The following is a 22,682-nucleotide window of genomic DNA, read 5'->3' as shown; positions in this document are numbered from 1 at the left end:
GAGCCGATTGCGCTTAGCTGAATGGAGATGGTCGCTCCCTCACTTCACCATCACTTCACTCTGGAACAAACAAAGCCATTGCAAAGGTGTCTATTACTGCTACGATACCACACAGCTGTACGCGAGCTCCAATACTGCAAGACTCCTGACGCTAACGTCCGCTCAGAGTATGGCGGGTCCATCACCAGCCGGCCACGGCGGCCATCCAGTCCACGTACATCCTGCAAGACCTCTCTACAGGTTCGCCGCAACCGGCTTAGGAGCAGCAATGTGGTTCTTCGTACGCTATTGGCATGATTCGAGACAGCTCGATGGGCCTCGCTGACCAATGCGCAGCTTATGTACCGAGCGCGCTACGACGGTCCGGTATTACTCGGCTGGAGACACCCTTGGGAGCATTGAGCGGACAGGCAGGATGGGAGGCGCTGGTGACGAAGACCAACTGCGCGGGGAGTATCAGTGCTACGACGATGTACATATCAGTCTGGCAAAGGGCGTTAGGCGCAGACGGACACTCTGCGTGTTAGGCTATCAAACCTAAATCAGAGGCGATGTGCTGTGCAGTGCGACAAGAAACACAGTATTGACGTCACAGAACTATCACAGCCAAACTGTCAACTTGCCCACGGGAATCTACTGAGTGATATCAACCTTCCTCGCCTTCTTCCTCTTCTTCTAGATCCGTGTCTGGCTCTAGAGTCAGAGGAGGCATCTCGAAGTCACTCCCATCGCTGTCTATGTCTACCATATTTCCTGCCTCGATTTCTTGCTCTGCACTCGTCAGTACTGCTGGTCGCTCCGCCCTCGATGATGCAGCTTCCGGTGCCATCACAAAACTGTCTTGCTGGGGTTGTTCGGTTATCACTGTAACAGGGAGTTCATTCTCTGCAGAGGCGGGATCAGAACCTGGCAGACCATGGGATGTGTTTGGCATCAGGCTCTCTGCAACCGGCGAAGCGCGAAGGCGCTTGGATGAGCGATCAGTAAGCTCGTCGTCTCCGCCGCGCTTGTCGGGCGTGAGCGCTGCGATAGTTGTAGTCTGCAAACTGTGCTGGGCACTGTTTGTAGTCTTCTGAATGGGCGAGGCAGAATACAGGTCTTCGCCATCGTGCGTCATTGCAGCTGTTTGCTTGTCCAGTTGGGCGTCGCTGCTTGGTTGCGCACTGTCGCCATTGATGTAAGTGCCTTTCTGGAAGCCATCAGGCCCAGACTCCTCGTCGTCTATGTACTCTCCAACATCATGGTCTTGTTCAGGAGTCGCCTCTGCTCTGATGACTGGCATGCGAGGACGAAGTAGTGCCTCCACCTCGGGAGCATCCGGATGCTGACGAGCAAGCAATGGCAATAGACTCGGGTGCACGTTCGCTTGATTGCCGCTGATTGCGGGATTGAGTACACAAGCGATCAGCCCCTTTTTATTTTGCGTCAACACGGCCGAGCGTTCCATCAGCGTGCGGAGTCGACCAGGCATGTATGACGCATTCAACTTGGAGAAGGAGAGGGCCAGGAGCCCTGCTGCTGGCTCTTGTAGCTTGGTAAAGGATGGATGGATGCTCGCTCTATCCTTGTGTGTTGTCGAGTTCAAGTCGCCATTAGCAGTGTGTTGTTGACTTGTAAGGCTGTTAATGATGGTAGAGGACTTTTCTATCGGTAGCAGATCTTGACAGCATGCTCGGAGTATGGCTTCGATATCGGCCACCTCGTCTTTAGCGAGTATCAAGCCTTGCGACTCAAGCACGAGTTCCAGTGCGCTATAGGTTGCTATGCGAACTTGTGTATCGAAAGATTCTGTAGTGAATACCCATGCAACGAGCGACATCAGTGGCATGTACGTACCAACCTGTGACGATCCGAAGCGATGAAAGAGATCCCTGATCATATCAATCGCAGTAGCATGTATGTGAGGTAGGGTGGCAAACAGAGCTTCTCGCTCTTCCTTCGAGACCTGCGGATTTGGTCTGACGCCACCATGTTTGGCGGTAGGGACCCGAGCGCTCAACAAGCGGCTGAGTAAATCTACTAGCATGCCTACATGCACATTGACACTGCCAGCAGTCGCTGTGTCAAGCTGGCTTGCGAGTAGTCTCAGCAAAGTAACAAGCCGCTCGCTGCCCGCATAGCCGCCTTTCCATCCGCTCAATCCAACGGCGTCGGTACTTTCCATCTCCACCTCTCCCTGGAACAGCACGTTCGGGTTGAGTGAAGGCTGCATTCCGGCAGAAGACTTCCAGTCTTCGAGTACCGATCTGAAAACCCTATCGCAAGTCGCATGAGCAGCGGTCACCGTGGCTTTGAGAGTCTCGTCCCACTTCTCCGCCGCAGCTTGCTTGGGGCAGCAGTGACATAGTAGCACCAAGAGACGTTGAGCCCTGTCTCTGTGCTCTGCTAAGTAGAAATGAACTGCGTCGGTTGAGGAGCTGTTCGAAAGAATGCGGCAAAGTAATGACCGAACCTGGGCTTCGTTGGTCCTGAAGATTGTGGGATGTCGATGGATAAGGGTAACGAACGCCTCCAATACAGTCTGCAGTTCCCTAGCAGAACAACGGCTGTTCTCCACGTTGCTTAGGCAGATGGCGATGAAAGTGGGTAGTGCTGGGGTTGTGATCTCGCGGACCAGATTCGAATGATCCCAAGTTAGCTGGAAAATCCGAGTCAAAGTGATGACGGCAAGAGCTCTCGTAGTAGCTGGGTCCGATCTCTTTAAGATGCCTAGCAAGCTGCGAATCCATCCATTAGACTTGCTAAGAATTTCGAGGCCTCCAGCTTCGACTGTTGCCTTAGTGAGGACAACGCCGGACCACCTCCCCTCGACCGTGCGGGCTTGGAGCAAGTTGGATAGGTACGTCTTGAAGCGATGTACCACCAAGGACACATCATCGCCCTGCTTGGCAGAAACGGGAGGAGCGGAGAGTATATCCTTGCAATTCCACAACTGGCCAGCTACTTGCGATGCGACTCTCGGAAGTTGCTTGGCTGGTGCGGATGACAGGCGGTAGGTAATCGCGCGAAGGACAGACACTGTGTCCGTCATGTTATTGGTAGGCTTCCCGGTCGTACTGCCCTCTCCATCGGTGTTCAGAGTATGTGCACGTTATGCTTGACCAATGTCCACATGCATTTGGATATTCATTCAGGTCATTCGAACTTTTTCCGCCCTATAGCGGCCCGTGCTCGCGTATGAACGCATGGGGCGCATGCGCGCTAGCGACTCTGGGCGCGTTGAAGAAGACGACGGTTCCGATGCCGTTCTGGTTGCGCTCGGCGAACAGCACCTTCCACGGAGAGCTGGCGAAGCCTAAAGGTCATCACGCGATTGTCAGGCGGCGCAATTGCGGAGACAAGTATATGATCATGGAATCTGTACGATAGCGACGCGGAAACAGCTGCCGCAGCGGAGACAGTTGGCGCAATGAGCCTCACGTCAAAGGCGCCCAATCCGGAGAAGGGCAGGAAATATTATGCATCACTCGATCAGGCATTGTGTAATGGTAATTGGACGGAGGTGCCGGAGTTGGCGAGGAAGACGGACAAGCATGCGCCGGAAAGGGGATGTTTCACTCTTACGGCACGAACTGAGGCCCAGATAGCGTCTGCCTCACACCGACCGACATCTGCTTCATCATCCGAGACGGCAAGTATTCACAGCTTGAGCGAGGCGTTACCGAAGCTCAAAGAAGCCGTCCATTCGAGGAACGTAGATCCGGAGGACGTATACTGCGCAAGCACCTGCATTGCCGAAATATACTGGTTGCAAGACGATGCGGCTGCAGCTGTGGCAGCGCTGCCAAAGGAAAACGTACATTCCCGACCTACGGGCAATCATGCCGCGCCATTGGGTTGGCTAGAGGTGTGTGCTGCCAAAGCTTCGTTCATACGAGCAGCCGCTCTTGAGGCAAATGGATCAGGACAAGATATACAGGATGTGTACCGTGCTGCAGCGACGCATGCTCCTGGCTCCCGTTCACCCGAGCTCAGGCGATGGACTGAGCGCCTTCTCGCCCGAGCGTGCATGTATAACTTCAACCGAGCGCTAACGCCAACACTGTACGAGCTGAACGACGCACTTATATCCTTCCGCGCCTGGTCGAGCTTTTGGCAACGATCTCCACCTCCAGCTTCTGGAAGTGGTATCAGTCCCACACGGGTCGATATCCCACGACGAGAGGTCTGGAAGGCGTACTATGACACCCTGTCCGTGATCTTACGACATGAGCTGATATATAATCCGCGCACTGACCAGAATGCGGAGCTGCTTGTCGTACCTACCGAAGGCGTATACCAGCAGCAGTATGTTGACGCGAAAAGCCGCCAACGAGCCGAGCTGAAACGGGTGGAAGCCACCTATGAGTCGCTACTACTCAATGAGACTCAGTTTCCGAAGGCCAGTCAATCGAATGCCGAGGTCGAAAGGTGGGTGGAAGAAGCTGTCGGTAACTGGCGAGTACTCTGCGGTCCGGAATGGAGTGATGAGGAATTGGGCGAAGGTGGTAAACCTGCACTTGGCAAAGGCCTGCTCGACATTCTGTACCGAGCAGCCACGAAAACATTCCATTCGACAGCCATACTACGTCAGCTGTTTACCGTACATGCCGCTATTGGAGAGTTCGAGCTGGCACTGCATGCATTCAAAAGCTATACCGAAATCATCAGCAAAGGCAAGGCGAGGGCCGAGAAGACTGGCAAGCATGAGCTTGGCTTCGATTCGGATGACCTAGCCATCGTTACAGCTGCAGAAGCGATCAAGATATGCTGCAAGTATGGCGACCGTGAAGAGGCCGAAAGGGCTCGGGACGTTGGCAAGGATGTCCAGAAATGGCTGCAACAACAGCGACCAGGCTCCGTCGATGAAATACAAGCCAGCGATGACAACAAGGCTGCAGCTGCGGCACCGCCTCCACATCCGACCGAATCACAATTGCAACCGAAGACACTCGCCATCGCATACAGTGCGATTGGTGTAAGTCAAGCACATTGGGCTCGTTTCACATACGAGACCGACGCGCGGTCGGGACTTCAGACGGATGCACTTGCCAACCTTACAAAGTCCCTAACATACGATCAACCTGATGCCGAGACGGCGTTTGCCTTGGCCAAGTTGCAAGCTGAAATGCAGAACGTTGAGGGTGCCGTTGCAGTGGTCAAGCGCGCTATTGCCATGGGTCAAGTAAGTGGAGACGATAATGGCGATGGCAAGGTTGCAGCAGTCAGTCAGCGTGCGGAGCTGGTGCCATTGTGGCATCTGCTTGCCTTGTGTTTGACTGCTGGCGAAGACTATGAAGCTGCCGCTCAGATGTGCGAAGCTGCATTCGACCAGTTGGGCAATACGCACATGTTGTATGGATCCGATCATACTCGATCCTTACAACAACGCGGGCTTGTCGATGCTATGGACAGCTTCCAGAAGGACGCCCTTCTCCAAGTAAAGATCAGTCAGTTGACTCTTGTAGAGCTTATGGAGGGGCCTGAAAAAGCGGTCGAGTCCAGCGAGGAGCTCCTCAGGCTATATGTACGGCTTTTTGGCAGCTCCGCGCAACTCACGGCACCAACTAAGTCGCTGTCCGTCACCGCTTCCGCAGTGGTACCTCCGTCAAGGTCGAACGGCGGGGGCACGCTGCGCAGTATGGCCGGAAGTATTCGTCCCAAGTCAGCTCGCACGAGTGCAGAAAAGGAGACTCCGTCGCATCCCGCTGCCGCAAGCAGCGGCATCGATGGCCACGGCCAAGGGTCACCGATTGCCATTACTGTTACTAACGAAAATGGCGCATCGGAGGAGAAGCGTCACCATCACCAGCATCACGATCACCACTTACACCTCCCTTTTAAAAGCCGTGGGCACAACGGAGACACCCCCCAAGCCGCAAGTCTTCGCGCTAAGAGAAGCATCGAAACGTCCGATGAGAAATCTGGGCTTGGCCTTGACGGCGTGGACAAGGCTCTCCCAGTGCCTCCGAGTGGTACCAATATAACGGACTACGCACATAGCGCAGCAAACCCACCTGTGATCAACAATGCGGTCAACAACTCGGTCTCTCCTGACGCACCTACTGGTCCGCAGCAGCCACTTAAAGAGGCTGCGCACAACGCGCCCCACGACCAATGGCCCGCGCCACCCGGCCACAACGATCAACCCCTGGAGCAGGATGTTCGCTTGCCTGCACCATATCCGGCTTCGAGTAGCGGTCAATCTCCGACTGTCAGCTCCTCAGTTAGTTCGTCGCATGAACGGCAGCACAAGGTCAGCATTTTAGTCAATGTCTGGCTGTTCGTCTCCGGGCTATACATTCGAGCCGGCTTCTTTGAAGATGCTGAGGCAGCGATACAAGAGGCGCGCAAGTTTGTTGAGGCGTTGGAGGCGGAGAAGGGATCTCAGCATGCCAACGCACGAGAGCTCTTCGTGAAGGGCTGGGGCGGCGGTAAGAGCGTTGATGCATTGTGGGCGGATGTCTGGTGCGCGGTAAGTGCTGGTCTTTCCCGTGTCTCTTTTGTGCAAGAGCACATGCTGACTGGTGTACAGAAGGGCGCACTTGCATCAGCCCGCGAGCTCCCATATGAGGCAATGTCGAACTACGAGCAGACACTCAGCTTCTACCCCGATCATCCTGCGGGCATCATTGGCATTTCGAATCTTTCAATGGACATCTACGAGGAGAAGATTCCCGCCGAGGAGCCGAAGCCGCTGCTTGAGCCCATCACAACCGGGTCCGGGACACACATCCACGATCTCGTCGCGCTATCAAGCTCCCCATCACGCCCAACTACCGCAAAGTCATCGCTTGCGGACGCGGGTCGCACTACTCCGCCGAGTGCGCGGACTAGGGATCCGACGCCTGCGATGCTCAACCGACTCGCGGCCCGGGATCGTGCGTACATGCTGCTGTCTAATCTCACCAGGCTTGGCACCGGGTGGGATAGCTCTGAGGCTTGGTATACGCTTGCTCGTGCGTACGAACTCAGCAAGCAGATTGACAAGGCCAAGCAGGCGCTGTGGTGGGTGGTGGAGCTCGAAGACTCGAGACCCATGAGACACTGGAGTGAGGTGACGCCGGGTGGGTATGTGCTATAGGCACAGGATGAATAGCTAGATCTGGCATTGCATATTGTAGATACGGCGGCTTGCTTCTAGCACGTGATACCCTGGCGCGAGTAATACAGAGCCATTGCATCGTTATCTCAAGCACCCCACTCGTCCGGCTGCTATAGGATGTTCAGTGTCTCGATTGTTGTCGTACTCGTGTTGGGCAACCGTCCTGATAGGGAAGGAGCAGCCTCGCAGCAGCCACATCCGCTAGCGCCATGCACGGCCCAGAAAGTGCAACCAATCTTCGAAATGAATCTCTGAAATGCGATCGCGTGCACCATACAGCCGTCACTATGGACTGAGGCGAGGTCGCAGGGACGCGCAGTCTCAACGTCGAATATGTCATCCGGATCTACCACTCAAGTTGGGAGCTCGCGCTCAGCGCGATCTTCCCTCGACGAGGTGGGCTACGAACGACAGCGGCAGCGCGGCGCCATGTATCGAAGGGAGTCCAACATGAGCGAGGCGAGCTTCCTCACAGACGTCGAAATGGCGCAGGACGAAGTCTTCTCAGGACCAATGTCTGAGAGCGTGCCAACTGCGACATCAGCCTTCTCCCATCGCCGCTCTCGGGCCGATTCGACAACGAGCTTTACGTACTACGATGAGGATCAGGACGTAGACTCCGAGGAGTGGTTGGAGGAGGCAGTGTTGGATGAACAAGATGAGCTGGAGCGGCAGGGTGAGCTTGATGCTGCCGACACATTCATTGAGCCGGAGGCCGAGACGGAGGTTGAGGAAGACGAGCAGAATGGCCATCGACCGAGTCTTAGCAAGACGAGGAAGTCGTCTGGCGTATCGAGATCCTCAAGAACGTCACGAAGCTCCCGAACGTCCAAATCGAGCCGAACAAGCCGAACGTCGGCTGAGAGCCCGTTGCTGAAAAGGCACGTATCCACCGGGTCTGACAGAAGCGATTACCGAAGTGGTGGACGCATGAGCCAGAAGATCTACATCCTTACGGAGGACATGACCATTGTGGTTGCTGGCTTTACGACGTCGCTTTTCGGCTTCGCCATGTACCTAAGCATCTGCGTGCTTACCGGCGGTATTGGCTACCTTGTACTACGCTGGCTGCCGCGGTGGTACGTTCGTATTGTGGGCAAAGCTACGCCACTAGAGAAGTGCGACTGGCTAGTTATCGAGAACCAGTGGAACGAGATGGTAATCCAACGGCTAAGCAAGCAGGAGTTTGGACACTCTCTATCTGCGGTTTTCGGCGAGAACGAGAAGAGCAAATTTAGAGACTACGACGAGTACGACGATCCCATTATGGACGAGCTCCGCATACTCGACTACCGCTACATCCGCTTCTGCTACCATCCGGTGAAGGACAAGTTCGTCCTCGGCAATACCTGGAAGGACCCGACGTGGACCGACATCAACACGGTGAGGCAAGGCATAGACAGCGACGAGCAAGAGAACCGCGAACGCATCTTTGGTAAAAACCTCATTGACATCGAGCAGAAGTCGACCGGCCAGCTATTGCTCGATGAAGCATTCCATCCCTTCTACGTTTTCCAAATTGCCAGTTTGATTCTATGGTCGTTGGACTCATACTACTTCTATGCCGCCTGCATCTTGATAATCTCGGTGGTCAGCATCACAACCACGCTGCTTGAGACGAGGGCAACCATGAAGCGCTTGCGGGAGATCTCACGCTTCGACTGCGACGTCCGTGTGCTGCGTGGTGGCTTCTGGCGATACGTTGAGTCGGGCGAGCTGGTACCCGGCGACGTCTACGAGGTTACAGACCCGAATCTCGGCCAGTTTCCGTGCGACAGCCTGTTGCTTTCCGGCGACTGCATCGTCAATGAAAGCATGCTTACTGGGGAGTCGGTGCCTGTGTCGAAGACGCCTGCTTCAGATGAGACCCTGGAGATGCTGAATCTAAGCGCTTCTTCGATGCATCCCGACGTTGCAAAGCATCTGCTGTTCAGCGGCACCAAGATCATCCGAGCACGACGACCGCAGGATGACAAGAGCGACGAGGCTGCTGCATTGGCTCTCGTTGTCCGCACCGGCTTCAACACGACCAAAGGTGCGTTGGTGCGCTCAATGCTCTTTCCGAAGCCTTCTGGATTCAAGTTCTATCGCGACTCATTCCGGTACATCTCGGTCATGGCTTGCATTGCTGCGGTTGGCTTCATTGCATCGCTCATTAACTTCGTCCGACTGGGTCTGCACCCTGGTCTCATCGTCGTCCGCGCGCTTGACTTGATCACAATTGTGGTGCCGCCTGCTCTGCCGGCTACGCTAACCATTGGCACGAACTTCGCGCTGCAGCGCCTGAAGGCGAAGCTGATCTTCTGCATCAGCCCGCAGAGGGTGAACGTGGGCGGGAGGCTGGACGTCATGTGTTTTGACAAGACTGGAACGCTCACTGAAGACGGGCTGGATGTGCTCGGTGTTAGAGTTGTCTCACGGCCTACGAACCGCTTCAGCGACATACGATCCGACTCTTCGTCCCTCTTGCCAGGAGGGCAGTATGAGCGAGATCCTACGATCGACTACAACGCCAATAAGGCCATTCTATATACCATGGCAACGTGCCACTCATTGCGCATTGTCGAGGATGCTTTCATCGGCGACCCGCTGGATCTGAAAATGTTTGAGTTCACCGGCTGGCAATTCGAAGAAGGTTCTGAGCGCCCTACCACCGGAGAGGAGGAGGAGGATAACTCACTCACGCCTTCTGTGGCTCGGCCGCCGCCTGGCATGGAATTTGACCTGGATGAGGAAGAAAACTCACCAAACAGTCGCAGACCGATTGAGCTGGGCGTATTGAAGACCTTCGAATTCGTCTCGCAGCTACGGCGCGCAAGCGTCATCGTACGCCAATTCAGTGAGAAGAGCGGTGATGTCTATGTCAAGGGTGCTCCGGAGGCGATGAAAGACATTTGCAAACCGGACAGCTTTCCCCCAGATTACGATGAGCTGCTGGCGTACTACACTCACCGAGGCTTCCGAGTCATTGCCTGCGCTACAAAGCATATCTTCAAGCTTAATTGGTTGAAGGTGCAGAAGATGAAGCGGGAGGAGGCCGAGTCCAACCTGGAGTTTGTGGGCTTCATCATCTTCGAAAACAAGCTGAAAGAGCGAACGACTGAGATCATTGAAGAGCTCACGGATGCGAATATACGCACAGTGATGTGTACGGGCGACAACATCTTGACGGCCATTAGCGTCGCGAGAGAGTGCGGACTCATTGATCGCTCAGCACACTGCTTCGTGCCACACTTCGCCGAAGGTGATGCACACACACCACTCTCGAAGCTCGCTTGGGAAAGCGTTGACAATCCGGTGTACACCCTGGATGAGAACACGTTGAAGCCCCTACCGCCGCCTGCTGAACACGACTCCTCGCTCCCTTACGACGTCTCCAACCTCCGCAACTATTCTGTAGCTGTGACTGGCGACGTTTTCCGATGGCTGGTGGACTTCGCGTCGCCGAAAGTGCTACGCGAAATGCTTGTCGTTGGCCAGGTCTTCGCACGTATGTCGCCGGATGAGAAGCACGAGCTAGTCGAGAAGTTGCAGAGTATCGACTACTGTGCAGGCTTCTGTGGCGACGGCGCCAACGATTGCGGCGCGCTAAAAGCTGCAGATGTCGGTATCTCACTTTCGGAGGCCGAAGCATCGGTTGCTGCGCCCTTCACGAGCCGTGTCTTTGACATCAGCTGTGTGCCGGAAGTCATTCGAGAAGGTCGGGCAGCGCTGGTGACGAGTTTCAGCTGCTTCAAGTACATGAGCTTGTACTCGGCCATTCAATTCACATCTGTGAGCTTCCTCTACGCCTCAGCGAGCAACCTGGGCGACTTTCAGTTCCTCTACATCGACCTGCTGCTTATCTTACCGATTGCGATCTTCATGGGCTGGACTGGACCGTATCCAGAGCTGTCCAGGAAGCGGCCGACCGCCAGTCTAGTTTCTCGCAAGGTCCTGACGTCTCTGCTTGGCCAAATCGTCCTCTGCGTGATCACGCAGCTTATCGGGTGGCTTGTCGTGCGGAGACAGCCATGGTACCAACCACCTGTGCTCGACAAAGAGCATTCCAACTCGGAGAATTCAGAGAACACTACTCTCTTCCTACTCTCTTGCTACCAATACATACTCGCAGCTGTTGTACTGTCGGTTGGCCGACCATTCCGGCAAAGCATGGCGCATAATCTCCCATTCGTTGTAACAATGCTGGTCACGCTGGCAATCACGACTTACTTGCTGCTAGACCCAGCGCCATGGCTGTACAACCTGATGGGGCTGACTTGGATCAGCAACGAGTTCAAGATCTTCATCCTGGCGTTGGCATTTGGCAGCTTCGCGGTAAGCTTCTCGGCGGAGAGGCAGGTCTTGCCGAGACTGGCCAAGGCAGTCAAGCGCTTCGATCAGAGAATTAGAGGAAGCGTGAAGAAGCGGAAAGAGTACAAAGTCATCTCGGAAGAGATGCGTATGTAGACCGAGCTGTATATCAAGTATATTACCCAGGTGTAATGACTCCATACCCGCCCGAGCCATGCTATCGTCAGACGATCGGCAGGCTGCTGGAGCTCCGTCGAGCTCTGCTGTTCCATTCTTGTTGTGCATCTGTCCGCTTTACTGTCGATCTAGTATCCTTCGCTCATGCAAGAGGCTTCTGGTGACAACTGATCAGACCGCAAGAGGTGAGTATCTCGACGTCGTCGCATGCGACATATAGTCCTAGTCATGACGTAACGTGTGCGCCGAGCGCAACGTGAAGCTAACAGAATGTACCTTCCGTGTAATCTTGGTTTGGCACTGTTTGCCGTATGCTAAGCACTTGTACAAAATCCCAAGGGCCGTATGAGATTAGAGTCTAGGTTCCCCGTCACAGAAGTCGAACATTGCGAAGTGTTAGTGATCATGAATTACGGTGAGCATGCAAGCAGTGTTTGTACTCTAAGCCGACTAACAGCTCTTGACTGCAGACAGTCTTGTTGAGACCGTCGTTGACGGGGGCTACCTCCCCGAATATGTACTGCGAATAGGGATCCGCCGTCAGCTACAAGAACGTATCAACATCAACAAGTCTCGATCCCTAGCTGAGAACTACGCCACTAAGATGAAGTATGTTGAGCTTCTTCGATCACGTCCGATCGCCATCGAAACGGCTGCGGCAAACGAGCAACACTACGAAGTCGGCACTGGTATTCTTCAAGCCATGCTTGGACCGCGAATGAAGTACAGCTCCTGTCTTTACCCGAAAGGGACAGAGACTCTGGCTCAAGCAGAGATTGCCATGCTGGAGAGTTACGTTGAGAAGGCTCAACTTAAAGATGGAATGAGTATGTTTGACCTGGGGTAGGTATGCTTCATGCTTCTCTAGCACAATCTTGTGGTGACGGTCTAACACGACGATAGGTGCGGATGGGGCTCGCTCAGCTTATACCTGGCAGAGGTATTCCCCAACTCCAACATCACAGCGCTGTCAAACTCGAAAACGCAGAAGCTCCACATTGACGCTCAGGCGAAGAGTAAAGGGCTCAGGAACTTACAGGTGGTCACGGCCGACATCGCAACCCACTCGTTCGCAGGAACAGAACATGAAGGCGCTTTTGATCGCGTACTTAGCATCGAGCTGTTCGAGCACATGAAGAACTACGAGCTCCTCCTCGCCAAAGTTGCCACCCTTCTGAAGCCGCATGGAAAGCTCTTCGTGCACTTGTTCGCCCATAAGGACTCACCGTACGACTTTGAGACAGGCTGGATGACGACGCATTTCTTCACCGGCGGTACCATGCCATCAGCAGATCTGCTCCTCTACTTCCAGCGCGACCTGCAAGTAAAGCAGCAATGGTGGGTGAGCGGGCAGCACTATGCTAAGACTTGCAATGACTGGCTGCGCACGATGAATGCGAATCGTACGCAGCTGTGGCCGCATTTGGAAGAGACGTATGGTAAGGCGGAAGCGTCACGCTGGTTTTATCGATGGCAGGTCTTCTACATGGCTTGTGCCGAGCTTTTTGCATGGGACGGCGGAGATACCTGGGGTGTTTGTCATTACTTATTTGAGAAGCGCGCAGAGTAAGGCACGTTCGCTAAAGGCGAGCACAAGACGAACAGTCAGCACTGCCTGTGTATGGCACCGTCAGGATCGGGAGAAGGCGAAGAGCCAGCATTAGATCCATACGCCACCGCAAGGATGAGAATATGGCGAAGCCACCGATTACGCTAGCCACGGAGAAGGGTTTGTGTAACCTGACCTTTCACTTTCCCAAGATCACTCAAGTTGCAGCTTAGGTGCCCTAAAGGTGAGCAGCTTTCTATACAAGGTGAGCATGTGACGACTCCCCTACTGCACCTTCAACCTCACTTCACCTGCACTGCCTTGCTCAACACCTTCAACTCATCCTTGACCACAACTACATCCACCTCTCCTTTGGACAATTACGGGAAGGAACACAGATACTTTTCACCAGACACTGTAAGTAGATCATAGGTCCGCTATTCTCTGACTGTGCTGCCCAGAATACACTGACCGCCTGCCGCTGTGCAGTCCTTCATACTCAGCTTCAGCCGCTACCATGCCGGGCAAAGGACCGTGGACCGATGCCACAGACAGACAACTGCTCCTCACAATCATCCATCTCACTGCCCCTCAGCTTCCCAAATGGGATGAGGTTGCCGGACTGATGGGAGAGGGTTACACGGCAGAAAGTGTTCGGTGCGTGACAACCATGCAATCATCCTTACTCTCACCCTCCTCAACCTATGACCAATGTACGGCTAGTTAACGTGCCCTACAGCCAACACTTTCAAAAGCTACGCAAAGATACCAAAGCCCAGTTCGGCGAGCCAACGACTCCGAACGGTAACCGCGCGAGTCCTGCCAAGTCAATCGCACGCAAGCGTAAAGCGGGTTCGGAGGCCGAAGGCGACACGCCGACAGGCAAGAAGTTGACCGGCAAGGGCCGGAAGGGCAAGCACGCTGCTCAGGCGGGGTCCGATGTCGACGCTGACGGGGATGACGACGAGGATCTGCGCAGCAGCCCGAGCAAGAAGGTCAAGGCGGAGGTGGGCGATGGTGATGAGCTCTTCATGTGAGAGGTTGGAGTCTAGATTTCGACGACGAAGCCGAGCCCATGAGGTTGCACATGGTGGACAGCGTCTTGAGCTGCCTTTCTGCGGGAAACAGAATGGTGCAAATCGCTAAGCATGGAATGCTCGAAGTTACTGCTGACAGCTCGGCACCTACACCGATTTTCAGCTTTCATGACATGCATATTGTACACTAAATGCTTTTTAATGATACATAACGACACACTGCATGCCTGCTTTTGACCGTGGATATCATGTTCATGCTCCCGTTTCCCCGTCCCGCGCCTTTGCTGCATGCAGTAAGTCGAAGCCGAAACCGTAAACCGAAATTGTTTGCACGGAAGTGCGGCGTTCCTACCGTGAGACCTTTCGGCCGGTGGAGCCCTTCACTCTAGGCTTTTCGTCAGCAGTGCCTTCCCGAGATCCTTGCCTCCGCATCGCCTGCTTCGAGCCTTCAGGCATTGGTCCCAGCATCATGGTCCTAAGCCAGCCGTAGCCCTCCTCAAGCACATGAAATGGCCAGACACACAAGATCCAAGCGATCCTCAGCGGCCATGCAATCAGCAGACTTAGCGTCTGTAATATGTAGGCAAAGATAGTCCCACGGTGTTGAGAGTGCTGTGCAGCAACTGCCGCCAGACTCAAAGCATCCTGCAAACGAGTCTCGAGCGAGTTCAGACGTTGCTCGATGAGCATGGCCATCGTCGTCATGCGCTTCTCGTACCGTCGCATTGCGCGTTCCAGACTGTCGAGGCGAGGCTCGTAGCGCTTCCGCATTTCGGCCGAAAGTTCAGTAACATCGGCCTTTTGCGCGACTGCGAGGTTTGGCGGAAGGACCGCATGGCGTGTAAGCTTAGCTTCTAGGTCAGCTATCCGCGTCTCAAGACTGCGAATGGTACTCTTGTCCTCGAAGGCTGCTGCGAACGGATCGTCCAGGCCGGTCACCGTACGTTGGAGGTGTAAGGTGCGGTTTGCGATGAGTCGGACAAGCTGCCTAGCCGGCCGTATCTCGGCCGCAAGAAGGAAGATGGAAAGGTTGTAGTCGGAGACCAGACTGTTGGAGGGTCTTGACAGTTGGCCTCGAAGAACGTGAAGAAGGTAAGCAGCCAGTGCTGGGAAGATGAAAGTTGCGGCGAAGGCTAGCAGCTCCTGTATCCTCAAGTCCGCAGCCGCTTCGTCTCGCTTGCTCACGTAGTTCGCCCTCTTGCCATTCTTGCTGTCAGCGGGCTGCTGACGGGGCGAGTCGGCTTCGGAAGACGCGGTGTCGACTGCGGTGTCATCAGGCTCCTCCGGTATTGAATCGCAGCTTGGGTCGGGAGACGGCTCGATATCCCTTCGGAGAGCCTGAGCTGAGTAGTACCAGTCCCATGGTATGCGTATACTCCAGTTCATGAAGACACCGGCCAATGTGAGCAACAGCACGTCGGTCACGAAGCCTGAGCCATTCTGAAAGAACAGGCCGCCAACGGCTGGAAGTAGCGCAAACGCTATGGGAATGCTGTGCCAATGCGTGACTTCGCTGTCGTCGCCCGAGCTTCCACGCTTGCTCGAGCTCGGGTTGATGATCTCGTCGAGTGACTGAGTGGTGTCGGAAAGTATGGAGGAGCGCCTACGAAGAAGGTCGGGTGGTGGTGGGTCGAGCGTTCCATTGCGGGTGCTCGACGCCTGCTGTTGGATTTCTGGTCTCTTGCGAGTTGGGGAGACGGTGTTGCCGCTGTCGTTGCGCGTTGCAAACCGGCTACGGAGGCCAGAGGCGACGCTGACGTTGGAAGCATTGGCGGAGGTGGTTGTCGGACGCGGAGGGGGAATGGGTTTGGTTTCCGCCATAGCTAGATGTCCATGCCGATTCAAGGAGGGTCAGAAGTGAACGTCCAGCAACACTGGTATCCAGCATGCCAGCATGCTATCGTGAATGCATCGTTGCGGCTGAAATGAAGGAGTGCTCACAAACAGGAAGTGTGCCTGCCTTGGTCGATCGCTGCCAAGCTGTTGGAGATCCACATCGCATTGTAGCGTCGTTCTTACGCCATCGCTGCATCTCCACCTCCACCTCATCACACCACCCGTACGAACTCACGCTCGACCATCCTCAACACAGTACTGACATGCTCCATGAGTATCGATGGTACTGCAATTTCTCTTGACCAAGCCATAGCTTGATCACCTGGGAACCACGCCTTGTTATGGGACAATCTTGCGCCGCGATGTCAACGATCCAAGAGGATGGGGCTTCTGCCTTCAGCACGGCAATGTCCATCTGGAATCTAACCATCGAGCCACAGTCTCATGATGGAAGGTAGAGGTGCGATATCCGCACGCAGATGGCGTGGCACCGTACGAGGTGAGTTACATTCCTGACTCGCTTGTTGTGGTCTGCTCATTTCCTGGAATGTGATCTTTTCCGCCAAGTCTTCCTACCAGTCGATGGTGTCGAGTCTATGGTCAAGACAGCCGTTGCGGTGTTTGCCTTCTATATGTATTTTCACAGTTCAAGATGAAGTCCTTTCTTTCTGCGGCCCTCGTGCTGCCTCACCTTCGCTTCACCCATGCGTTCTGGCGGATGAACTGTGCTATCATCCAGACGGGCCGCGTCGACCCTCTAGTCAATCCACACACCGTTTCAGCGCATGCACACACTATTGTTGGCGGATCAAGTAGGTTCCGCAGAACAGTCGATAGGCTTACGCAGTGGCTAAGGGCGAGCAGATATCGGCGTCAACTCGACATATGAGGACATGGTGAATTCATCCTGTTCTTCTTGCGAGATCCATGCAGATAAGTCTGCATACTGGACACCATTGTTATACTATCACTACCCGAACGGGAGCTTCTACGAAGTGCCTCACTTTGGAAGCGTGGTCTACTATCTGGGCCGCGGACCAAACGTTGCGACTACCATACCCTTCCCTCCAGGCTTGCAGATACTCTCTGGCAACAAGGCCGCGAGAAGTTACGACAACCAGACCTTGACCTGGGGCAATGCCGAATACCCTGGGCAACCGATCGCCGACCGCGTCAGCTTCCTCTGCCTTACCGCCGGAGATCTTCCGCCAAACATGCCGTATATGTATAACGCGACGCAATGCGTGAACGGCATGCGCGCACAGATTGCCTTTCAGTCGTGCTGGGATGGCATTCACAATTACACAACGGATAATAGCCATGTTGCTTATCTTAGTGGGATTGACAACGGCATCTGTCCGCCAAATTACCCGTATCAGTTCCCAACAATCTTCGTCGAGACGTTGTACGCGGTCACCTCGGTGCCGGAGGGCACAGACGACGACCGGTTCGTGTTTTCCCAAGGCGATCCGACGGGCTACGGTTTTCATGGTGATTTCATCAACGGCTGGGACATGGACGTGCAGACAGAAGCAGTCAACAACTGCTTGTACAACGGTGCACCAGATGGTGTGATCCAGGAATGCCCTGTTCTGAACCAGCAAGACTCAAACGGATACCCTGAGAATTGCCCGGAGCGGCCGCCGCAGATTGGTGAGCCTGTCAAGGGCCTGCTGACGCAGCTGCCTGGCTGCATCGAAATCACTTACGGACCCGAAGCTGCACCGGCCGCATCCATGCAATGTCCTGCGAGCGTAGCTTTGCCGTCCATCACCCCTACGCCAATGGGTATGCCGCTTGCAACCGCATCACCTGTGCCAGGTCAGCCGTTTGGTCTGCCCGAACAGATATACATGGGCTGCTACAATGATACCGGCGGTACTCCTGGCTTCAAGACTCTCAATGGGCTCTTCTACTCGAACTACACCAACATGACAGTGGAGTTCTGTCAGAATTATTGCATGGCGAACGGCTATCGCTTCTCCGGCGTCGAGTATGCGCAGGAATGTCACTGCGACAATGAGATCAACCCAACAGCTATTATGGCACCCAATGGTACCGTGAACCAATGCACGTGGAATTGTGGCGGGACCATGACTCTCGGAGACGTCGAACAAGAGTTTTGCGGCGGGCTTCAGTACATCGACATTTACAAGAACGTCAACACGAGCTTCGTCGCTTTCGGCAACAACGACAACACAGCAGGTAACGCGCAGCCGTATACGCCACCGTCTGGTTTCGGATCGAATTATCTTGGTTGTTGGCAAGACAATGCGCAAGGCACTCGACTGCTGGATGGCGACATGACTGCTGCACAGTACATGAATCTCACCGTGTGTGCTGACTTCTGCGCTGCGGGTAACAACGGCTTCGGCTTCCAGTACTACGGTACTGAGTTCGGCAACCAGTAAGCCATCCGAATTGTAGGTTAGCTGAACGAGGTGCTGATGTTCTCTGATAGATGTTTCTGCGGCAACGAGATAACCAACACGAGCGCCCAACTCACAGCTACGACAACCCCAACGAACCAAACGTGCCAGATGCGCTGCTACGGCGCCGAGCCAGAGATCTGCGGCGGCCCGTCGGCCGTCAGCCTATACAACAACACGGCGTATGTTCCACCCGTCGTGAAGCCCAGTATCGGTAAGTATGTATCGCAGGGCTGCCTTGTGGACCCCAACGGCCCGGGTGGACGAGCGATACAAGGGAACGACACCCGAAGTGCGGATATGACCATTGAGAAATGCATTAAATTCTGCTTGGGGTCTTACTATCACTATGCAGGGTACGTATACCATCTGCTGGCTCGCACTAAGTCTTCACCTGGCTGACATTTGTAATGTAGCATTGAGTACGCGGCCGAGTGTTACTGCGGGAATGAGATCTTACCCGAGACTCAGACCGGCGGGCACCTCGCACAATGCAACATCACCGACATGATGCGGTGCGCCGGTAACGTGTATGAGTACTGCGGTGGGCCTGGGTTCATGGATCTGTACTACTCCGCATCGCTTTAGCACACCTGTATACATCTCGCGAGCGCAAACAGGCATCTATGTTCTATGGACAGATATGCGGTGCTTTGGGCAGCATGAATCGGCGTGAACACTCTATGCTTTACCATCACACAAGCTCACGACAGCCCACTTTCCACTCCACGCCCACTCCCGCTTCCCACCCATCTCCTTACCACCCCCCGCAGAGCCTGGGCCGCCGAGCTCCTCGTCCTTACCCTTGGGAAGCCCAACAACGACATCAGCTTTGCACGTCCGCAAAGCCAAAACTCTGACTCCGCTACCTGGTCCCAACGGACCGATCGCTTCCGTGAACGGAGTGGCAGGGTCCCAGAGAGCATCAGCGGTGAGCTTGCGATAGTTTAAGTCGCCCTTGAAGATTACGAGCTCAGAGGTCTGTAGGTCTTCGTAGAGAGACGGCGCGGTCTTCGGCATGCGCCAGTACGATCCACCCTCCGTCCAGAAGAGGTTCGGTCGTAATAGGATCTTGCCTTCGGCGTAGAGGGTACTCCAGTTCTCAAACAAAGCGTGCAAGTTCTTCGCGTCCGTGTCGGAGAGTGATTGCGGCGTGATACCGCGCGCTTGATCGTCTTCGGAAGGCGTTTCGTAGAACGACTTTGCATTAAGCAGCACATTGAGCAAGTCCGAGAAATCTTTCGGCACGACGTCCGAGACGAACCAAGGAATATTCTTGGGGTGCAGGACGATGTGCGTCGCAAGTCCCGACTGCAGCAGGTAGCCAGCCAGCAAAAGATCGACAAACACCTCGAACCCGGCATTATCCAGCACGATATCGACCCTACGTTCGCCAGCCCCGGACTTCTGCGCCTTCTTCAGGCACGCGAACGCAGCATGGAAGTCATTAACAAGGATCTTGTCCTCATTAGCCTTGCGACTCTCACTTCCCTGCAACTTCTGAATGTCCTCATAGGAAAGATTCGTCAACAGCGACAAATCCGTAGCATTACCCCAAAGACAAATCTCTGACATCTCAATGAAAAGCATTTCCTCCGCCTTCTCCCGCTCGGAGTCAGAAGCTTGGGCAAGCGAGGAGTGATCAGATTGCAGCTGTGAGGTTAGATCATTGTACCGAGCCGCAAGCTCGAGGACGGCGGGGCGGGAGGAGCGGAAGGTGGACATTTTCTGCTTGCTGAAAACGTCGTAGCCTTTCCAGTGCGTGGACAAGGAGAAGATGGTACTTAGTCGTCGGTAGAGGTAGCATTCTGCGTAGAGCCAGGCGACGTCGTGCCAGTGCGGATTGCCACGTTGCTGTAGCTCTTGGTTGTAGCGTGCGATGTCTGGTTGGCCGTCGTCGGGGAGAGGACTGAACTAGATGTTAGTGTCTTTGGTCCTGGATCTTGAAAGCGTGTGGGAAGACGTGCGTGAGCTGTCGATCATGTTGCATTTCATACTTCAAGGCGGCTATTGCTTGTGTGATGCGTTTGCCTTCTTCTTGCTTCTCGGTGTTGGTCTCTTTCGAGACTGCTTTGTGCACATCGTCGATGGCTCCCGTCTACGATGGATATCAGACGCAGGCCCTGCAGGTATAGTGATGTTTGACGCACTATTATAGTCGGCCATCGGTCCCGCGCAGACACGAAGGCGAACGAATTCTTGTCCGAAGTACTTGACTGCGCTTCGATGGTTTAAGCAGATCATTCATAAGGTCTAACAATACACAACGACATACCAGTCTTTGGGTCGTACTCCATGTTATCTTCAGATGACTGTGCACTACAGTACATGTAGTGCACGATGTTCAAGTGTTGAGTCGATGGTCACGGCAGCTTCCGGGAACTCAAGATTGATTTAATCAAAAGAAAGGTGTGCCATCTGAAGAAGAAGGGCAGGAGACACTATGGACATGCTTGGGATACCAAATATTGCAGATGTAGTATACGGGTATCAACACGCATGTAAAATATGTCGCTCAAACGCCTCATATCGACACATAAAAGCAACGGCTTCATCGAAATCCATCCGCATAACTGCCCGTCTGTAGATTCGGTCTCCCTCCCGGACTCATCTCATACCCCCCCGGGCTCAACGCACTCGGCGCTGCAGTATTATCGTACGCCGGAGGAGCCACGGACAGATTACTCTGCGAATCATACCCCAGCGGCCGACCCGGATGCGGCTCGCCCAATGACGCCGTCTCGTCATGCGAAGTATTCGTATGCCCACTCCGATCATTACCCAGCAGACCGAACCCCTGTCCTTCATTCCGTCGTGGCACTTGACCATACGCATGTCGCTCATCCTCAAACGGACCGTCGTGCTCCTCATTCTGCGGATCAAGCTCATCGGTATTCGTCGACCAAGGATCTTTAGTGGCATCATCCGACCTCAATCGCTCAGCACCACCATGTAATTTCGTCCCCACCGTCGGCATGACGCCCGTTTGTCGGTACTTCAGCACACCCTGTACGCTGATGACCGTCGTGACCACAAACAACAGACACACGATGACGCCAAACCCGACACTGGCTTTGCTGGCAAGACATTTAATCTTACTGCCATAAGCGAAGTGCGAGCAACTCCCATTCTCCTCGCTGCTATTACCCTTATCCCCGTCCCCCTTCCGCACACCGCTGCTGTTCCAAGCCGCTACTGCGATGAATGCAATGAACCAGAGAATCGCGCAGACCAAGTCAACAATGGCGTAGGCGTACATGTTGGCGAATCGCCAGGCGCGAGTCCACATGGGTACCATGACTTGGTAGACCAGGGCGGGGATGGTGAGGAAGCACTGCGCTTGCGTATTAGTCTTTGTCGCAAACAGAGCGGGTGGAAGTACGTACGAGGCCGAAGTAGAAGCCCAGTGTACCGCTCGTTCCTCCATCTTTCGTCAAGACGGCTAATGACAGGCAGCCTCCGACGAAGATGCAGAAGGCTTGTGCGGCGTGGAGGCCGACTTTGGTCTTTTGGATGTTGCTTTGTTCGATGCGCATGTCGACGGCTTGTTACTAAACTGGTTGCTGGTGTTGTAAGGGCGAGTGACCGCAATGTAAACACAGACTACCCAATCTCCTGACAAGGCTGCCGAGCGCCAGTCGTGCCGGAGAGACAGGGCTACTCAGCCACGTTGAAAGGCTGGGTCAGACAACGTTGACGGAGCTTTTGACAAGGACGCTGCGTGTTGTCAGACTCTGGTATGGAAGATACCCTGCTCATGTTGAACAAGCACAGTAGGCGCTCACACCCACGAACTGCCATTCCGGTGGAGCTAGCTGGGTAAGACTAAGACATTGGAGGGGATGTCACGACCCTGGCGACGCTGTAAATAGCAACCACGAGAGAAGCGGGCGGGCGCGGCGGGCAGCGGCCGTGGCTCGTGCGTGGGTGTGCATGTGAATGTGGGTTAGCGCATTTGGGAACAATTGTCCGCATCAGATTGACATTCACCATAAGATATCCTTGCGTGATCGCGAGCATCTGCAAGCAACAACCCCGCAATGGACTTAGAAACTTACTCACCCCTTCCACTCACCATCGACCCGGCGACCAAGGCTATCTCCTCCTCCGACCCTACCCTCTCCGCCGACATCGACGACCTGAACAAGCTACATCGGCTAGTCGTTGGCCTGGACACACCGAACCAAGTCCCCGCGCCACCAGCTCCCGTGAACCCCAAGCGTTCCGTTCAGATAGTGCGTAGCGACCATCATCACCACCCTCTACAACCCCCCCCC

The 22,682-nt window shown here is 54.6% G+C and overlaps 11 protein-coding genes across 11 annotated transcripts in view; 7 read left to right on the top strand and 4 right to left on the bottom strand.

Annotated features, from left to right (window-relative positions):
* Positions 1–169: 169 nt before the first annotated feature.
* BAUCODRAFT_67924 (uncharacterized protein) lies at positions 170–402 on the top strand (the record flags this gene model as incomplete). Its single annotated transcript, XM_007677204.1, has 2 exons — positions 170–280; positions 337–402. The coding sequence occupies 2 exons, from the start codon at positions 170–172 to the stop codon at positions 400–402; spliced, it is 177 nt and encodes a 58-aa protein (XP_007675394.1).
* A 244-nt stretch (positions 403–646) lies between these two features.
* Positions 647–3,122, bottom strand: BAUCODRAFT_107443 (uncharacterized protein; the record flags this gene model as incomplete). Its single annotated transcript, XM_007677770.1, has 2 exons — positions 872–3,122; positions 647–757 (listed from the first exon to the last, which is right to left on the bottom strand). Exons 1-2 carry the CDS (start codon positions 3,029–3,031, stop codon positions 647–649), a joined length of 2,271 nt encoding a protein of 756 aa, XP_007675960.1. The 5' UTR covers positions 3,032–3,122.
* Positions 3,123–3,240: 118 nt separating this feature from the next.
* Positions 3,241–7,177, top strand: BAUCODRAFT_33430 (uncharacterized protein). The gene is made up of 2 exons (XM_007677120.1): positions 3,241–6,454; positions 6,515–7,177. The coding sequence occupies exons 1-2, from the start codon at positions 3,410–3,412 to the stop codon at positions 7,061–7,063; spliced, it is 3,594 nt and encodes a 1,197-aa protein (XP_007675310.1). The 5' UTR covers positions 3,241–3,409; the 3' UTR covers positions 7,064–7,177.
* Positions 7,178–7,239: 62 nt separating this feature from the next.
* On the top strand, positions 7,240–11,633 carry BAUCODRAFT_33429 (uncharacterized protein). The gene has a single exon (XM_007677119.1). The coding sequence runs from the start codon at positions 7,418–7,420 to the stop codon at positions 11,531–11,533; it is 4,116 nt and encodes a 1,371-aa protein (XP_007675309.1). The 5' UTR covers positions 7,240–7,417; the 3' UTR covers positions 11,534–11,633.
* A 41-nt stretch (positions 11,634–11,674) lies between these two features.
* On the top strand, positions 11,675–13,354 carry BAUCODRAFT_88765 (uncharacterized protein). The gene is made up of 3 exons (XM_007677336.1): positions 11,675–11,969; positions 12,025–12,397; positions 12,458–13,354. Exons 1-3 carry the CDS (start codon positions 11,900–11,902, stop codon positions 13,122–13,124), a joined length of 1,110 nt encoding a protein of 369 aa, XP_007675526.1. The 5' UTR covers positions 11,675–11,899; the 3' UTR covers positions 13,125–13,354.
* BAUCODRAFT_463152 (uncharacterized protein) lies at positions 13,337–14,314 on the top strand. Its single transcript, XM_007677769.1, has 3 exons — positions 13,337–13,520; positions 13,593–13,760; positions 13,843–14,314. Exons 2-3 carry the CDS (start codon positions 13,621–13,623, stop codon positions 14,138–14,140), a joined length of 438 nt encoding a protein of 145 aa, XP_007675959.1. The 5' UTR covers positions 13,337–13,520; positions 13,593–13,620; the 3' UTR covers positions 14,141–14,314.
* Positions 14,315–14,488: 174 nt separating this feature from the next.
* BAUCODRAFT_68599 (uncharacterized protein) lies at positions 14,489–15,961 on the bottom strand (the record flags this gene model as incomplete). The annotated part of the gene is made up of 1 exon (XM_007677259.1): positions 14,489–15,961. The coding sequence occupies one exon, from the start codon at positions 15,959–15,961 to the stop codon at positions 14,489–14,491; it is 1,473 nt and encodes a 490-aa protein (XP_007675449.1).
* Positions 15,962–16,191: 230 nt separating this feature from the next.
* Positions 16,192–19,040, top strand: BAUCODRAFT_463088 (uncharacterized protein). The gene is made up of 4 exons (XM_007677768.1): positions 16,192–16,475; positions 16,841–18,383; positions 18,438–18,761; positions 18,822–19,040. Exons 1-4 carry the CDS (start codon positions 16,421–16,423, stop codon positions 18,991–18,993), a joined length of 2,094 nt encoding a protein of 697 aa, XP_007675958.1. The 5' UTR covers positions 16,192–16,420; the 3' UTR covers positions 18,994–19,040.
* Positions 19,041–19,086: 46 nt separating this feature from the next.
* On the bottom strand, positions 19,087–20,702 carry BAUCODRAFT_122131 (uncharacterized protein; the record flags this gene model as incomplete). The annotated part of the gene is made up of 4 exons (XM_007677767.1): positions 19,087–20,314; positions 20,373–20,503; positions 20,556–20,626; positions 20,681–20,702. The coding sequence occupies 4 exons, from the start codon at positions 20,700–20,702 to the stop codon at positions 19,087–19,089; spliced, it is 1,452 nt and encodes a 483-aa protein (XP_007675957.1).
* A 314-nt stretch (positions 20,703–21,016) lies between these two features.
* On the bottom strand, positions 21,017–21,941 carry BAUCODRAFT_51291 (uncharacterized protein; the record flags this gene model as incomplete). Its single annotated transcript, XM_007677165.1, has 3 exons — positions 21,017–21,145; positions 21,227–21,739; positions 21,792–21,941. Coding segments are annotated over 3 exons (792 nt in total), but the record flags the coding sequence as incomplete, so codon positions are not given.
* A 504-nt stretch (positions 21,942–22,445) lies between these two features.
* The window catches only part of BAUCODRAFT_67998 (uncharacterized protein), a gene marked incomplete at both ends in the record, with an annotated part of 1,175 nt that continues 938 nt past the window's right edge, over positions 22,446–22,682 (top strand). Inside the window, one exon of the mRNA XM_007677206.1 lies at positions 22,446–22,640. Within this exon, the coding sequence (XP_007675396.1) occupies positions 22,446–22,640 (195 nt within the window). The remainder of the gene's footprint in view (positions 22,641–22,682) is intronic.

The sequence above is a fragment of the Baudoinia panamericana genome (genome assembly GCF_000338955.1).
Source record: "Baudoinia panamericana UAMH 10762 unplaced genomic scaffold BAUCOscaffold_5, whole genome shotgun sequence".
NCBI lineage: Eukaryota > Fungi > Ascomycota > Dothideomycetes > Mycosphaerellales > Teratosphaeriaceae > Baudoinia > Baudoinia panamericana.
This window is presented reverse-complemented; position numbering and strand designations above follow the sequence as displayed.